Raw genomic sequence first — 18,684 nt, 5'->3', positions numbered from 1 at the left:
TGATTCTATTTTTTGAAGATAATCTGGCAAGTCTGATAAAAATAAATTAAATAAAAAGGGGGCAAGAATACACCCTTGTTTTACCCCTTTCGAGTTTGGGATGTCTGAGGAGAGGTGACCTTTGGTGTTAAGTTTGACTTGACAGGTATTGGAAGAATGTAGATTTTGCATTAGAATCAATAAGCGCTGATCAATTTTTAATTCTGTGAGTTTCCTCCACAACTTTGGGCGGTCAATTGAGTCGAATGCACCACGAAAATCTACAAAAGCAGCGTATATCTTAGATTGCCTTTGGGATCTGTATTTTTCAACCAGATGCATAAGTGTAAGACAGTGGTCTAGAGTAGAGCAACCTTTGGAGAAACCTATTTGTTCTTTCCCTGGTAAATTTAGATTTTTCATCCAGGTAAGAAGTTTAGATAAGAGGTGCTTAGCGTAGATTTTCCCTATCACTGATAGTAGGCTTATCGGTCTATAATTCCTTGGTTCTTTTGGGTCGCCATTTTTAAAGATTGGAATAATTATTGATCTTAACCATATCTCAGGTATGGTCCCATATTTATCTATAAGAGTAAACAATTGAGCTAAGGGTTCTGCCCACCAATCTATATAGGTCTTAAATAGTTCTATTGGTAGACCGTCTGGCCCAGGAGATTTCCCCGATTTGAAGTTTTTAACTATCTCTCTAATTTCCTCTTCCTCTACCCTTGGCCACTCCTGGAGTTTATTAATTTTATTTTTAATGGTTTCATTTCCTTTAAGTTCACCGTGTAGATTGTTAAATACAGATGTAAAGTATTGGGACCATTTGGATTCTGCAATTGGTGGCAGAGTTAGTTGATTTTCGGCTTTCAGTCCTCCGTACACTAGGCTCCAGAACGCTTTGTTGTTTTTACTCTGAATTGAGTCGAATAATTGTAGCCATTTTTGGGTTGCGTATTTCTGTTTCTTTTCGGCCAGAATATAATGGTATTTTCTTTTTTCATCAAGATAAGAGGGCTCTAGTTTAGTGCGATTATTTTTAAATGTTTGGCGCAGTTTTCTTTTTAGCTGGAAACATTCATCATCAAACCAAGGGCTAGCGCTATATTTAAGTTCCCAAACTTTAGGTGGAGTACTAAGCTCTACAAGCATTTGGAAGATTTCATTATAAATTTTAAGAATATCACAGTAGGAATTAGTGGTCTTTAAGTTGAGTAATACTTGTTTTCTCAGGTTAGCTGTAAGTTTATGCCCCACTTCTGCACTCATTTCCTGGGACCATTTTAATTGGGTCATTTGTTTGTATTGAGAAGGTTCTATGATATTGTGCTTAGTTATTTTGGTTTCGTCCTTTAAGCTAATAGACAGCAATAATGGCTGATGATCGCTTTCAGTGCGCGTTCCAATTTTGAGGTCCGTGATCGAATTTATAATATTATAAGGGACAAGAATATAGTCGATATCTACTCTCTATATCTCTATCTATCTGTATCTGTATCTATACTGATCGGAATAAAAAGGCAAAATAAACACACACTGCTCTTCCTCCATGACATGCTTCTGTCTGCAGCCTGCGCCAAGAGGAAAAATCTCACCTGCAGTCGTCCCAATCCCCTTACCTGAAACCCCCGTGGACAGGATGCTTTTGGACACAGTGACCTTGTCCTCTGCACTGCGGGCCCAATCCACCATGCCCCGCCAGCCTTTCATAGGGAAGCTAATGTCTTTGGCTGTGTTGGCAGGGAGCTTCTGGATGCTGAGGACTTGAGAGGAGAGAAAGAGAAAGAGAGAGGGGAAGAAATCAAGCCAACTTTCATCTTCCCAGTGAGTTTCGCACGCACAGGAGTAACAATGGACATTTAGAGCATGAGAACAACTTGGAAGCTTGGTTGGGCATATGGAAGAGGAATAAGGAGTGAAATCAGGGGCCTGGAACTTCGCATCTCGGGGGTCAAATGTGGCCCTCTAGGTCTCTGTATCTGGCCCTTTGAGTCTTCTCTAGCCTGCACCCTTCACTGGTCCTGCTTCTCTCTCCCCCGCCACCTCCCTGATCAATTCTGCTTCACCAGAATGGGTCTTTGCTCATCCGGAGGGAGGATAGAGAGGGGTGTGTGTACTTACTGTCCAAAGGTTAATTTTGAACTTGTTGCTCTGCCCAGTTTCTGCTTCTGGCCCTGCCAGCCACTGGGTGTGGTCTTCAGAAGGTTGCCCCAAAGGGAACGCAAGCTTTGGGCTGAAAATGTTTTCCCTCCCTGAGTTAAATTCATTCAACTGTTCCATATAAAGAACTTTCAATGACAGCCTCAATTACAGAGCACATTTTTCACATCTGTTTCTCCCTATGTGTCTCCTGGTTGTTGGCAGGGCAGACAGATAAGCTTTGGTATAATGCACTCATCATGCATTCAAGACATTTGGAGTAGAGTTTTAGAGACTCTAATGGAAATTGTTGGAGTGAGGAACCTATTGTGACTCACAACTGAGATATCAGGTTCTTATTTGTTAGCACCTTCTAGGGATATTGGAGAAGTACAGGAGCTCCATCTATCAGGCAGCAGGAAATGGTATTAAAATGTTTATAACTGACAAGGTTATAAGAAAGGAACAACAAAGTACATATAATATGTGGATTTTGCAATATTAAATATCAATATTAGGCAGAGGCTCGTGGTAGGGTCTTTTTGGTGGTGGCTCCTCGATTATGAAATTCCCTCCAGTTGGAGTTACTCTCATCCCCCTTCAGCAACTTATTTTAATTACCTACTGAAAAACACAGGTCTGCAACATTTGATGGCTAATAAGACGATTGCATCCTTCACTGTTTTGTGGCCACTACTGTGTTGACGACCGTTCTTCTTATGATACTGAGGTTTTGTCATTTTATTGCTGACCTTTCATTTTCTGCTTTATTGCCAAGTGTTCCGAGGTAGATGTAAGTGGTGCAGCAAATTAATGTAATGTAATGAAGTTTGTCTTAGTTGCGCCTATTGTTATACACGGCTTGTCTGAACAAATTAACTCCGCACGACAGGAACGTACAATGCCGAGTTAAGCTGAGTCAGGCAAGTGGTACATCTAGCCCTGGACTGCTTAATCTGACTGGCAGCGACTCCCCAGGGGTCTCAGGCAGAGAATGTCTAAAGCATCTGTTTCCTTATGCTTTCACCTGAAGATGCCAGGGCTGAATCTGAATCTGAACCAGGGAGCTTCTGCTTGCAAGATGAGTACAGATTTGGTGGCCAGGTTGCTCACTGGGGCAAGACTGTTTGAACATATAATTACACTGATCCTGGTCTGACTGCACCAGCTACGAATTAGTTTCCAGGCCCAATTCAAAATGCTGGTTTTGACCTATAAAGCCATAAATGGCTCAGTACTGCAATACCTCAAGGACCACCTCTTTCCATACGAACCTGCCCAGACCCTAATATCATCTTCTGAGGCTCTTCTTTGTGTGCCTCCTCCTCAAGAGGTCCAGAGGGCAGCAACATGAAAACAGGGCCTTCTCTGCAGTGGCTCCCCATCTGTGGAATGCTCTCCCCAGGGAGGTTTGGCTGGCACCAACATTAGATACCTTTACAGGTAAAGGAACCCCTGACCATTAGGTCCAGTTGTGGACGACTCTGGGGTTGCGACACTCATCTCGCTTTACTGGCTGAGGGAGCCGGTGTACAGCTTCCGGGTCATGTGACCAGCATGACTAAGCTTCTCCTGGTGAACCAGAGCAGTGCACGGAAACGCCGTTTACCTTCCCACAAGAGCAGTATCTATTTATCTACTTGCACTTTGATGTGCTTTGAAACTGCTAGCTAGACCGAGCAACGGGAGCTCACCCCATCACGGGGATTCAAACCGCCAACCTTCTAATTGGCAAGTTCTAGGCTCTGTGGTTTAACCAACAGCGCCACCCACATCCCTTTAGATACCTTTAGGCACCAGGCAAAAACGTTCTTCTTCGACCAGGCTTTTGGTTGATTGATATCCAATGCCCCTCCAAAATGTGCTGGGGAGGGGGGGTTATTGTGCTGTTTTTGCTTTATTGTGTATTTTGTGTTTTTATATTGTGATTTTATGTTGTAACCGCCCTGAGACCTGAGGGTATAGGGATGTATTTTGCTAATAAATAAAACAAAATGTCCCAAGGGCCAAACTACACATTACACGCAAATGTATCCTACAGAAACCAGCAGTTGGAGCTAGCTCAGTGTCTCTTTCCCTAGAAGAAGGAATTGGATAAACAGCCTCCACACTGATACCCCCCATCAATTAAGCCAAACTGCAGAAAAAGAATAAACACTATTAATGTTTTGAAATGACCAGCTGGCTAGAGGCATTCAGGAATGGAGTGGTCCAATCTACTCACCCAGGTTTTCAGTCACTTGATAGGAATCCTGGAAGTCCTTCATACGAAATCCTATGACGTCAATGAAGTCCTCCACCAGCCTAAAAAGTTCCTTGACATTCGGTCCCATCTGCAAAGGCATTTATTTATTTAATAATAATAATAATAATAATAATAATAATAATAATAATAGACCTGCAGGACCATAACTGCTGATAACCCAAGACTAAGTTCAAATTGGGGTTCTCTTTCCCCCTCTCTCACGCACACACACACAAACAAACAAACAAACAGACACAGCACTTCCTCAAGTAAGACCAGGATAACAGTCACAATAGATCCTGAAAATTTTATCCTGTCAATTTTGTGCAATGTATTCATCTTTTTGGATGATGATGATGATGAGTTTTTCTAGACTGGCCTTCACCTGACCATTGCAGAGTGGCATACATCATCATAAAATCATACACAAAATAAAAATAAAGGGCTGTTTCCAACCCTACTGTATTGCTATTGCAGCAGACATTCTCTTGTGCAAAATAAATTCCTCCTCTTTTCTGGACTCTCGGGAGCTGATTTTTAAGGCACACAAAAAGAGGGAAGGGAAGTCCTGTGTGGGACTCTGAGCAAACTGCATTAAATACCACTCAAATGCTGTGCTATCTTCAAACATTAAACACATTGGATAGCTCGAGTATCGCATATGGCCCGCAAGGTAACTTTATTCCCAAAACCTGAACAAAGTAATGAACTTTCGCATGGTGATGAAAAGGAGCTCAACTGTATTTCAAAATGACTTTTTGGGGTGAGGGAAGGAGAAATTAAGCAAGCTGCATAGCTGGATCTGGGTCCCATTTGTCGCTATTCCGGTTCCTGGTATTTCATCAGACAAACAGCTGCCCCATTTTTTCTTAAGGCCTGAGGACTAGAACCTTGATTTTGTGACAATGCCCAAGGCCTGCAGATATGCACAGAAAGCATGGCTGTGGGATGTGAAATACAAGAGCAGGCAAGTACAACATTCCTAGAGTGGACATGTTTACACATGGGGAGGAATGTTTCTCCAGCCAGCAGGTAAACTTCCTGTTTCCTTCTGGGATGGGACAGACTTCCTCTGCATGTAACTAGAGGTGGGTGTGGCCTCACCTGTGCAGGTAACAACAAAAGCACAGGGCAGGGCAGCCATCCTTCTCTCTCTCTGACTACATGCATCAAAGAAGCAACATCTGCTTAGCCTAAGATGCTCTCTTGGCGAGGACAAAGGAACTGTCTCCTTATGAGATAGTTTCCAGGTGTATGTTACTTTTCTAAGCTAAGTCTGCCTTTTGGGATCCGATTGTGAACAGAATGTGAGTAAACTCTTTTTTATACTTTTATAGAAGATTGTGTTGTGTCTTATCTTTTATGAGGGAATAAGGGGGAAATACTAGAACAGTTATTAGAGAGGCTTTAGCGAGCCTGAGCTAACGCATCCTCTTTGAGTTTAAAAAGGGGAATGTTACTCTGCTAAATTGTGAACTTGTTTATACAAGTTGGAAAGGCTATAATCAGACAGTGTATCCTCTCCTGCATCCCTGAACATTCCCACAAAGGCTTATATTTTCAGCGCAGCAGCTTGTTATGCTACACTGGTATACAACTGGCCTACAGCACAAAGGTGATTTCAACACCCAATGAGTTGATCCTAGACAGCTCATTCTTCCCTAGGTTTTTCCCCCTCCTCCTGCATTTATTGGATTTAGCACACATAGATCTTCCTGGGATTTTATTTGGAAATAGGATAGAGGATGTAAGGGAAGACACCTCTGTCACAGCCCAAGTCCTTCCACACAGGCTTCCCAGGCCAGTGTGGTGTAGTGGTTAAGAGCAGTGGACTCGTAATCTGGTGAACAGGATTCACTTCCCCGCTCCTCCACCTGCAGCTGCTGGGTGACCTTGGGCTAGTCACACTTCTCTGAAGTCTCTCAGCCTCACTCACCTCACAGAGTGTTTGTTATGGGGGAGGAAAGGAAAAGGAGAATGTTTGCCGCTTTGAGACTCCTTTGGGTAGTGATAAAGCGGGATATCAAATCCAAACTCTTCTTCTTCCTGCATTCGCAGAGGATGGATTTGGAGCTGCAACACTTTCAGCATGAAACAGCAGCTTTAAGGGATGCCTGAATGGCTTCTCCAAAGTTTGCCCCCTTTCCCCCTAGCATTAGTTCATAGCTGTTTGCATCCTAATCGACTGCAGCTGTAGCAACACTTCTTTTTTTAAAAAAAATAATAATAATAGCCTGCCTTCTCCCTTAATAACAGTGATATTGTCATGCAGCCAATTGGATCCATCTGAAAAATGGCACCTCTGAAGGAAAGCAAGGCTAGTTTAAAGCAAGGACGTGCCCATGGTGATGTCATGCAGACAAATCCGATTGGCTGCATCCTAAGATGACATCGGCTGTCATCAGATATTGTCATCCGGATGAAACAACGGGGCTGTAGACACAGTGGAATGGGGGTGTGATTTGTTGTGCAAGCGGAGTATTTTTGCCACAGTCTGGATTTCAGGTATGGTGCAGTGGTGGAATTTGGTACTATGGCTTTTGGAGTGAGGCCAAAATTTGGCGTACCCTGCATCCCACAGCCCTCACATTGTGCTGGATTTTGAGGGTCCTAGAGCCCTCCCAACGCCTTCCCAAAGCTGGCCAAGCACTAACTAGGCTTTGGGAAGGAGAAGGACCTGTGAGAGCCCTCAGGCCTCCTTCCCATAGCTGGGCAACTGCTTACTGGTGCCCAGTGCGGGGAACTAGCCCCCTTTTATCCCTCCTAAAAAGAATAAATACACAACAGTCTTCTTTTAAAAGTACAAGTTTACTCACATTCAGTTCACAGTTGGATCCCTGAAGGCAGGCTTTAGCTTGTAGTTACAGATACTGTGTGGCTTACATCCTTGTAAGGATGGGCCAGCAGTGCAGTCCAAGAGAAGAAATGGCACCAAAAGAGGAAGATGGCTGCGTGACTGGACCTTTTGTTAGGTCTGCAAGAGTCATGCCCACCTACCTGGTCACATGCAAGGGGAGTATGCTCCAGACCAGGTGTAACAGGAAATTCTACCTTGGCTAGAGTAACACCCCCTGTCTCTGTCCACTCTAGGGAAACAAGGAATGTTGCATTTGACTGCTCCAGTGGATTACATCCCACAGATCTATGGAGGCACACATTCAAATCCCAAGGCAAAGGTTCCCCACTCCAGCTCTAAGGTTGCCTTGCCAAGCATTCCCCATCAGCTCTTCCAATCTGCAGTGTGGTGCATTGGTTAGAGTGATGGAACAGGACCTGAGAGATAGTGTCTGTCAGGTGCTTGGAAGAAACCAAGGGGGAAAGGGCTAGATAAATATTGAAATATTCACACTGACTCACAGCCTTGTTAAAACCCCTGAAAGACAGACACTTGCACTCGTACACATACAAAACTCCCAAAGCAGATGATGCCCATTTGAAGGACAAGGTTCTCTTACCAGCTGAGCCTCTTCCCACTTGTCTCGGTTATCTTCCGTCAGGATGTTGCTAATTATCTGGACAAAGTTCTAGGACACAAAGACAAAACAAAGAAGCAAAAGCTGTGATCCGAGGAAGGGTTTGGTTTCATCCATGACACATCAGGGCTCACCCAAAGCATACGCTCATCCCTAGAAGGGCTATAGCTCAGTGAAAGGGCATCTGCCTTGCATTCAGAAGGTCCCAAGTTCAGTCCCCAGCATTTCCAGGTAGAGTTGGGAGAGACACCTCCGTCTGAATCCATGGAGAGCTGCTACCAATCAGTGCAGACAATACTGAACTAGATGGACTAATGGGCCCATGCAGTAGAAGGAAACTTGCTTGCTATGTTCCTAAAATTTACTCCACTGCTCTCGGTCAACCCATTTTGCTGATTTGGAAAAGGAAACGGCCCTGCAGTTGTCTGAAAGTCACGCTACACATCTCCATCCATTTCTGAGCTGACCCAGAAGAGCCCAGAAAAAAAATGTGTGCTTTGTGACAGCAAACCCTGGATCTAGGGATGTCAGAGAATTTCATTGGAGATGGAAACAGGAATGGAAATGGCCAACGTTTGCTTACTCATCCCATTTCCAGAGCGGAAATTAAGCCATACAGCCTGGCCAGAATTCACTGTTCTCATTGCTTGGGGTCCACAAACAACATGCAATTGACTACTTTCCCCTTCCCCCATTTGTGTTACATTTCCTTTGCACTGAAGTGAATGGGGTGGAATAAAGTGAGGGCAATGCAATTTGTGCATTTCGCCACGGCGGGCAGTGAGATGAACTGCAGAGGAAGGGGTGCTGCCTGCAAGAATTGCAAGGGAGGAAAGGAAAACGCTGCCTTCTTTCATCCCTACCTGAATCCCACCTCCATGAAATGTATCCCAGATGGTGTCAGGGACTGGGCAGGGAAGGAACGGTGGAGACCGCCTCCCCAACCTGACCCTTCCAGGGAGAAGGAAAAGGAAGGCAGTATAGATTTGCAACAGGGGTTTGAGGGAGGTCACAACTCAGAGACAGATGAGGGGGAAAGCTGGGAAATCATGGGAGACCCAGAACAGCACCCAGCTGACATGTTGCCATTAGAAAGCATTGAAGGCCCTCCATCTCCCAGAACACGGCGAGCCTTAAAAGCAGGAGAGCAAAGAGCTCAAAGACAAAGGTAAGGTAGCAGCACCCATAGAAGTGATGAATGAGGAAGTGGGAGAGACGGAGGGTGGAGATTCACTCAGGAAAATGCCATTATCCAAGACAAGAGGCTGGGTTCTGTAGCCTCTCTCTGTAATATTGAAATAAAAAAGGACAGTAAGAAACTTTTCCTTTTCTTTATACTTTTCTGGGCAACCAGCTGGGAGTCGCTGATAGCATCCTGACAACAGATGGTAAGATAAGGTTACCAGATTTTTTTCAAAGAATCCGGGGACACTTTTTTTAAAGAAAGAGGGAGAAAAAGTTATTTTGAAAAAAGTTATTTAAAAAAAATATTGAGTAGTAATATCTTCTCTTCTGTGGTCTCCTCTGTTATGTGGCTTTCTTCTGGGTCCTGGCCTGCTCTCTTGGAGTGCTAGCCACCGTGGAGTAGACTCGGGTTGGGCCTGGGCTCAGCTACATGTCCTTGCCCTCCCGGTGCTCACCTCTTCAGCTCGGCAAGGTCAGGGCTCCCCTCTTTTTTCCTCCTTCCTCTTTCTCACTTTTCCTTCTCCTTCTCCTCCTCTCCTCCTCCTCCCTGCGTCAGCTCCAGGGTTTTCCTGGCCCCGGAGCTCTGCTTGGCAGTCAGCCAGGTGGCTGGGCGCTCTCGCACCCAGCTCGATTTGGGTTGTGGGGGGGGGAGTCCCCCTGGTTCCCCCTCGGCAGTGGCAGTCTCAGCAGCCCAGAGCCAGCCTGGTAGCGTAGTTGGCTCTGGCTGGCTTCAGGAGCTGCCTGCTGCCATGGCACCCCCCCCCCCATGTTGCCTCACTGGAAGTCCCCATATGATGTGTCTTGTGCCGTTGAACCAATCACACAACATTCATTCCCTATTAATAAATCTACAACACTTAGAATATAAATCCGGGAACATTAAATGAAATCCAGGGACATTTTGTCCGGGGCCTGCAAGACAGAGCTGTTCCACCAGGCCTTTGGACAGGGCGCAGCCTGACTCCCTCCTTTGGCACTCTTTACAGAACTTTAGTTTATGGTTGCCATCAATTTTGATCTTAATTAATTTTTATAATGTTTTTATAATGTTGCACTATTTTAGTGTTGTTAGCCGCCCTGAGCCTGGCTTCGGCTGGGGAGGGCGGGATATAAATAAAATTTATTATTATTATTATTATTATTATTATTATTATTATTATTATTTGTAAATCCGGGGGCTGGGAAATGGGGACATCTGGTAACCATATAGCAAGATGCTTAGATACCACCACCACCCTCTCCCAGGACAGAGGCAACAAAAATGGCTCTATTGCTCCTGTGCCCTGTGCTCATGAGCTTCATATAGGCTTCTGGTTGGCTATTGCGGGGAAGTGGAAGCTTGACTGCACGCACCTTCTGTGTGATCCAGCATGGTTCTCCTTTCATTCCTATGCGGTGCTGGCTGAGCCCACTGGGCCTGGTGGAGCAGCAGGCAGGGAGCCCAACAGTAGGGGACACCCATGACAATGACAAGCAGAGACAATGAATTCTAGCTTTCATAGAATCTTAGAATTGTAGAATCGGAAGGGACCACAAGGGTCATCTAGCCCAACCCACAGCAATGCAGGGATATTTTGTCCAACGTGGGGCTCAAACCCACAACCCTGAGATTAAGGGTCCCATGGTCTATTGACTGAGCTATTCTGTCCTTCCACGAGGACAACACTGAGACAATGGAGGAAGAAAACACAAGGCAGCATCACTCTCTAGACTGAGTTGAAAATAAGAAGGGAGGCAGACTGAAACTGGTGCCACCACGCCCCATTAATCCCAATGGCCCTGCCTCAACTGTTCCTAGACTCCTAACACCTGGTCTGCTGCTGTTTACATTTCCCCCAGAGCGTCCGTCCGGTCCAGCCCATCCCTGAGAGTTCAGGAAGGAGGTGGGAAAGGAGGAGGTTTTTATTTCAAAGCCATTGATTTCCTTTCCAATTAGATAATTAGCAACGACGCCATGTGGGAAGGCAATCCAAGAGGATATATTTAACATTTTAAATGCATGTGACCATGACCTTCTCCCCAAGGACAGTCCCATAGCTTCTCTGAACAGACAACTGCAGAATGATGATTCCAATCTCCTGGTTCTGCCATGGGGACACTGAGCACTTTCCCCTGTTTCCCACTGACCACTATTGCTCTGTCCATAGACGGCACAGAAATCAATTCATTCTGGCCCATGGAAATTTCATTTCGAAAATGAAACTTTGCTTTCCAAAGTTGCATTCTAGCCACTGGGGAGAAGCAAGAGGAAGAGCAATTTTGGAGATGCCAAAAAAAAGCAGGAACAATTTCATTTTCTTCCCACTGGACCAGGAGTAGACCTGGTACTTTACTGCTGCTGCCCCTGGTGGAGAAAACCATGATGGCTGGAGAGGACTGGGTCAAACGCATGCTTTCATTATGACAGATAAGGCTATCAATGGCTACTAGCCCTTCCCTCCCTTTTGCACCTTCCACTCAGCCTCTGGTGATGATGATGATGATGATGATGATGATGATAATAATAATAATAATAATAATTATTATTATTATTATTATTATTATTATTATTAATACCCCACCCATCTGACTGGGTTTCCCCAGCCACTCTGGGTGACTTCCAACAAAACACTAAAATACAATAACCTATTAAACATTAAAAAATTCCCTAAACAGGGCTGCCTTCAGATGTCTTCTAAAAGTTTGGTAGTTATTTATCTCAATGACATCTGGTGGGAGGGCGTTCCGCAGGGCGGGTGCCACTACCGGGAAGACCCTCTGCCTGGTTCCCTGTAACTTGGCTTCTCGCAGTGAGGGAACCGCCAGAAGGCCCTCGGAGCTGGACCTCAGCATCCGGGCAGAATGATGGAGGTGGAGACGCTCCTTAAGGTCTACTGGACTGAGGCCGTTTAGGGCTTTAAAGGTCAACACCAACACTTTGAATTGTGCTAGGAAACGTACTGGGAGCCAGTGTAGATCTTCCAAGACCGGTGATATATGGTCTCAGTGGCCACTCCCAGTCACCAGTCTAGCTGCCGCATTCTGGATTAGTTGCATTTTCCAAGTCACCTTCAAAGGTAGCCACACATAGAGCGCATTGCAGTAGTCCAAGCAAGAGATAACCAGAGCATGCACCACTCTGGCGAGACAGTCTGTGGGCCTGTTGCTAGGGGTCAGAAGTGGAGAGAACTGCTGTTGCTGAAGGCTTCCCATGGCCATCTGGTTGACCCCTGGGAGATGAAGAAGCTGGGCTGGATGGGCTTAATCAAGGAAGACTTTTCTTCAGTGACCGTTAAAAAGGGATTGGATAAATTAAGGAAGGTTATATAGATCTATTAGCCATGATACCTAAATTGAAACTCAGTGTTCAGAGCCAATTATGTTCAGAGCAGTTCCTGGAGGATTAAAACAAAGGGGGGGGGAATGTGTGAAATTATCTAGCCTTCATATCAATACAGTGGTGCCCCGCAAGACAAATGCCTCGCAAGATGGAAAACCCGCTAGACGAAAGGGTTTTCCGTTTTGGAGGCGCTTTGCAAAACGAATTTCCCTATGGGCTTGCTTCGCAAGACAAAAATGTCTTGCGAGTTCCTGTGGGGTTTTTCCCCCTTTCCCCCCCTTTTCCTAAGCCCTAAGCCGCTTATCAGCTGATCCGCTGATAAGCCGCTTATCAGCTGATCCGCTAAAAGCTGCTAAACCGCTAATAGCGCTAATCCGCTAAGCTGTCAATGGGCTTGCTTCGCAAGACGAAAAAACGGCTATACGAAGAGCCTCACGGAACGGATTAATTTCGTCTTGCAAGGCACCACTGTACTTTAGCTGTGATTCCTTCATTGCACAGAGTTAGAATAGACGTCCCATTGGGTCCCTTCCAACTCTACAATCCTATGATTCTGGTTATGGGTTTCCTGGATGCATCTGCTGGACCACGGTATACAACCGAATGCTGAAATAGATGGACCCACGTCTACAAATCATGAACGCAGCCATATGTGTCACACAGTCTCATCACTGATTATTGTGACAGTTTTCCACCAATGCACACATGGACTTTGGGAAAGTAGACGGTGCGGATGAAATGAAAATCAAGATTGAGAAAACTGCACATTTTAAAAAATGTACAAAGCAGAACCGCAGAGGCCTCCTAGCATGTTGGACACATTTGCCAGGTAATTCAGAGCTCCATACTCCAGGGAGAAGACTTTTTGGATCATCTCTCCTTGCTCAAGTTGTTGGATCTCCAACCTTCCAGCTCACCTGTATGTCACCAGTAGTGGGGCTGTAATAAGCTCTTCGGAAGATCTCGGTCATATTCCTGAGTACGTCGATGGTCGAGAGCAGATCCCCACTGTAGCTGGTCCCATCCTGAGAAATCTCCACCAGGTTTTGCAACACACCCGACACCCCTTCCCCTATCAAACCCCGCTGGGCTTTTGAAAGATGATCTCTTGTCTGGGGAGACAGAAATTGACATGTGTTAACTTAAAACAGGGGTGGGCAACCTTTTTTTCAGCCATGTGCTTAACTTTGTACACTGGGCTGTATCTGTTGGGATACTGCTAGGGAGACAAAGGCCATCACTGCCTCCACGTCGACTCCGGACGTCCATCGATCTCCCGTAGATACAGCATCAGCAATTAGCGACCCAAGCTCCAAAAAATAGCTTTCCACATTCCAGAACTGATGCACGCTCTATCGCAGAGTTCGCACAGCGAAAGACGCACTCAGGAGAGTATTATTTAGAAGTTTATTCAGCGTTGGTCAGAACAAAGAAAAAACATGACTGCCTGCTTCGGTCTGCTCAGGCAGAGAGAGAGAGAGAGAGAGAGACAACAGCTCTATCAAAACAGAAACATCCTGTGAACAGGAAATGCGCAGACTCTGTGACGCACAAAGCCTGCTCCCTTTTAAGGTGGAACGGAAATATCCTAACAGTATCCTAGTCCTATAAAAGCTAGAAATGTATTTATCTCTACCTGCCTTTCTCTCTCCACAATTTATCCAGTTTAAGCCAAGAGACACACTATTGAAGGCTTTGGGCTAGCCTGGTGAGCTGTGAGGACTTGGCTGCTCTATCAGTCACAGAAAAGAAAACCTGGCCATGTAACATCAGCTTCTGTGATTGGGAGGCAGTATGAAGTCTCTGGATTGGATGGGTCTGGTGTATAAATACTAGAAACCTTGAATTCTCTCCATGATTGGTCAATGGAGCAGCACCTCCTGCTTGTTCTACTTCTCCAGAGCATCCTCAACTCCATCCACTGAGTTAGGGGACTCTGAGTTGGAGAATGCACATTCCAGGTCTGGATTTAGGTTCCCAAGGTCCTGGCTCAGCTTCGACACTCACCATCATCTGGATGTTCCTGTAGTCAATGGAAACACACTTGACATATGTTGGAAGTGTCCAGTAGGCAATGCCCTCTTCATCCAGCATGCACCGGCGTAGGATCAGCCCTGAAGGAGAGCAGAAAGGAGACAGTCAAGCACATTGCCAGTTGGCTGGTGAACTTACAAAGTCTACCCACAACAGCTTTGATCCTTATCAGTCCAAGGAAGGATGTTGGTCAACATGAGAAAATCAAGCCATTGTAAACCGAGATAGCTGCTACTGGAGATGATTGCTGTGTGCTTGTAGAAAGGAGTAATAGGGAGTATGTGTAATAGGGAGATTCTGCCTTCAGGGAGTTCAGTGGCAAAGTCCATTTAGTAAGTGAAACCTGCCCTCTAGTTTCTTAAAAATTGTGATTTCCCCATAACATAAGCTTCTGTTCTTCTGCCTCATTTGCAACGTATGTCATCTCACTATGCATGTGGTTGAGCTTGTCTTTTCGTAGTAAGGTGACAAATGGTGGTGTCCATTTTTTTCCCTTTCCAATACACATCCCACCTGCAATCTGCAGCTTCCATGGCTGCCCCAAGTGCTTCCTGCTCTGAAAAAAGTCCCGTGAGAGGACCTACATCATGACTTCCCCTGGGACTTAACTGAAGTCCCAGAAACCATGGATGTTGCCTTCTGAATGCCTGGGATGGACGCAAAGCCATTTCCGAGCCTCGGGGAGGAGAGGGGGTTGCGGGCTGACCCTTCCCACATGCGTGGGGGCTGGATTTTGGCCCCCGTGAGATCTAGGGAATCCCCGGGGCGTGCCTTCCCCCTGCCCACCAATTGGCGGGCCGGGGAGGCGTGGCCTAATAGTATTTAAGGCCAGGCATGCCCCGGGACCGCCCTCTTCACTCCTCGGCAGCCGAGAGGTTTTTCCTATCCCACCCACCCACCCTCAGGTTAGGCAGACTTGACCTTGCTATGGACTTCGGTTGGTTGCCGCAAGGGGCCTGGTAGGAATTTTTCCAAGTTGGCAAATTTCCAGCCTTTTGGTTTTTTCGCCTACCTCGTAGCAAACGTCACAACTTTCACGGTATTTGGCGGTTAGGCATTGGCAGGGGTCAATTGTTATGCAAATGGACAGGGGGGGAGGAAATGCCATCACCTTCCCGCAAGGAAAAGGGTAGTCCGGTAGAGGACTCCGGGGGCGTTGCCTTGTCCGAGACTTAGTAAGGTAAGGGCCACCGGCAAGCCCACGAGCGGTGACACCCGTTGGGTCCTAGTTGGCGTACTTCAACAGGACCCCCACGGTTAGTGTTCAACCCTTCCCGGTCACCATGCCGGGTAGTTGATAGGAGCCAATGCCTAAGGCCAATACCTTCAATTTTGTAATCAATAAAGTTGTGGCCATGTATGCCCATTAACCTTAAATAACGTGTCCTGTGTCTTCATTTCTTATGGGGGAGGGAACTTGCCACGCAATCACTGATTTTAGTTCTAAGGGAAGTCGTTCCTTTTATCTTAAGAAAATCTTCCACACTTTTAGTAATCACATTGCAATTTCTTTTTTAAAAAAATCTGTGCTTTAAAATAAAAAATAATAACAAGCACAATAAAAGTAATAAAAGCTGCCAGGCCCACAGTAGGCAGTCTCCCTACCTTCCTGTATCCACAGTAAAGCCCAGGCCCCCAAGAAGGCTGCAAAGTGCAGACTATAAGAATTGCAGAATGAAAGAATGGACACCCACAAACACCCCAGGACACCTACACTGTAAGGTAAGCATGCACACACAAGCAAACACAAAACACTCCGAAGCCCACCCATGGAATTTCACCAACATTTAACATAAGTGCATAAGGAGAGCCTGCAGGATCAGGCCACTAGCCCATCTAGGTCAGGAATCTGTCTTCATAGTGGCCAGCCAGATGGCCCTAAGGGAAACCGGCGAGCAGGATCCAAGAGCAAGAGTAATAATAATAATAATAATAATTTATTTATACCCCACCCCTCTGGCTGGATTTCCCTAGCCAGAGGGGTGGCTTCTAACAGAATATTAAAATACAGTAGTCTATTAAACATTAAAAGGTTCCCTAAGCAGGGCTGCCTTCAGATGTCTTCTAAAAGTCTGGTAGTTGTTTTTCCCTTTGACATCTGGTGGGAGGGCGTTCCACAGGGCGGGTGCCACTACCGAGAAGGCCCTCTGCCTGGTTCCATGAAACCGTTGGCAGAGAGGGAACCGCCAGAAGGCCCTCAGCGCTGGACCTCAGTGTCTGGGCAGAACGATGGAGGTGGAGACGCTCCTTCAGGTATACTGGGCCGAGGCCATTTAGGGCTTTAAGGGTCAGCACCAACACTTTGAATTGTGCTTGGAAATGTACTGGGAGCCGGTGTAGGCCTTTCAGGACCAGTGTTATGTGGTCTCGGCAGCCGCTCCCAGTCACCAGTTTAGCTGCCTCATTCTGGATTAGTTGGAGTTTCCGGGTCACTTTCAAAGGTAGCCCCACATAGAGTGCATTGCAGTAGTCCAAGCGGGAAATAACTAGAGTATGCACCACTCTGGTGAGACAGTCTGCAACTCTCCCCTCCTCCCCACCCTAATTTGGTGGTCCTCTAAGTTGGTGGTTTCCTTCTCCCCTTTGATCATTTCCGAATGCTGTTTCTTTCCTTGCTGATTGATGGAGAAGAGTTGGGAATTGGAGGGAGGAACACAGGAGAAATTTTTGGCTCGATAACAAGTGCAGCCCATACAGGTGGACACATATCATTGCTTGCTCAAGAACCACATGGAAGAACCTATAGTCAGGAAATAAATATTCAGCAGCAACAACATCTTTGGGAACCAACAGGCTGTTATTCATCATCCTGGCAAGAGCTAGTGTCCACTGCGTTCCATTACTCTTGTCTCTCCTAATTTCGAGTGATCCTCTTGTTTGGCAGTTCCTCACCTTTGGGACTCACAAGCTAAAGTGGTGGGGTCGGATCGAACAAATGAGGCCACCTTAGCTGACCCCTTCCTTGCCATGGACGTGGACACACATCAAGAGCCCCCAGAAGGAGCCGTTTTCACCAACTCCACAGCAGGGCATCTCTTTCGGAACCGTTCAGCAATTCATCTTCGGACACGGTTCCGAAATGCCAGCTGCTATCCTGGCACATCTTCCGGGTTAGATGTCCAGAGAAGGCAGCCTTGGCACAAATAAGCCAGAAGATTGTGGCCAGAGCTTCTGCTCCATAGCCACAGCAGCCAGAAAGATGCATCTCAGTTTTTGCAAGAACAAAGTGTCTACTTCCAGTCCCAGGGCAAGTTCACATTGAAAAATTCCTCTGCGTCTTCTGCCTTGCTCCCCAGTTTTCTGAATCCTGTTTGCTTCAGACAATTCAGGTTTGCTTCAGACACGCTAAGAATCCTGAGAACCGTAATTTAAGGATACCCTGTGAGGGATAAACTGTAGCTCCCGGGATTATTTTCTTTTTTTAGGTGGTATGATGTGCAGCATGGGTGGCGCTGTGGGTTAAACCACAGAGCCTAGGACTTGCCGAATGGAAGTTCAGCGGTTTGAATCCCCGCGATGGGGTGAGCTCTCTTTGCTTGGTCCCTGCTCCTGCCAACCTAGCAGTTCGAAAGCACGTCAAAGTGCAAGTAGATAAATAGGTACCGCTCTGGCGGGAAACAGTGTTTCTGTGCGCTGCTCTGGTTCACCAGAAGCGGCTTAGTCATGCTGGCCACATGACTCAGAAGCTATACGCCGGCTCCCTCGGCCAATAAAGCGAGATGAGTGCCACAACCCAAGAGTCGGTCACGACTGGACCTAACGGTCAGGGGTCCCTTTACCTTTTATGATGTGTACACAGCCCAAGAAACAAACTTTGAGAAGAATCTCTGCTGCTATGGAGGTGGCTGTTTCTTGGCTCACATCTCCCTTTTGCTATTGCAGGGAGTGACTTAAAGAGTTTCCGTTCATTTGCGACTTTAATCAGATCAAGATTCAGATCTTGTTTGTTTTACAGTATTTGACCACTAAACTTCCATTTATAATTCAGGGGTTGTGTGCAGATGAACTGAGGGGACCACGGACTGCATTTGTCCATGCATTTAATTGGCTGGTGAAGGGGCTCTATGCATTCAAGTGAGTAGATCTCTAATTGACAGCAGATTCGGACCAGCTGAGTCCTCCTTGAGGATGTGCATTGGTGCCTACACAGAGGCCAAATGCAGAGATAGCGGATGCCAACTAATCCGTTGTGCCAGCACAATGATTTTTAGCTGTGCATGTAACTCCCCCTCCCCTCTCCCTGTCCCCCTGAATCTGCTCCAGAGTTGGGGGAACCCCTGGCACAATTTTCAGGGGTGCACATTGGG

At 46.3% G+C, this 18,684-nt stretch overlaps 1 protein-coding gene across 5 annotated transcripts in view; it reads right to left on the bottom strand.

Annotated features, from left to right (window-relative positions):
• ADGRB1 (adhesion G protein-coupled receptor B1) overlaps window positions 1–18,684 on the bottom strand; it is a 421,483-nt gene that overhangs the window by 165,009 nt on the left and 237,790 nt on the right. For all 5 annotated transcript variants that reach the window (XM_079984142.1, XM_079984141.1, XM_079984145.1 and 2 more), the window contains exons 10-14: window positions 14,351–14,457; window positions 13,261–13,455; window positions 7,822–7,890; window positions 4,346–4,454; window positions 1,602–1,745 (exon numbers count right to left, since the gene is read on the bottom strand). In XM_079984142.1, coding sequence (XP_079840268.1) covers window positions 1,602–1,745; window positions 4,346–4,454; window positions 7,822–7,890; window positions 13,261–13,455; window positions 14,351–14,457 — 624 coding nt within the window. The remainder of the gene's footprint in view (window positions 1–1,601; window positions 1,746–4,345; window positions 4,455–7,821; window positions 7,891–13,260; window positions 13,456–14,350; window positions 14,458–18,684) is intronic.

This window comes from Podarcis cretensis (genome assembly GCF_951804945.1).
Source record: "Podarcis cretensis genome assembly, chromosome: 7".
NCBI classification, from domain to species: Eukaryota; Metazoa; Chordata; class Lepidosauria; order Squamata; family Lacertidae; genus Podarcis; species Podarcis cretensis.
This window is presented reverse-complemented; position numbering and strand designations above follow the sequence as displayed.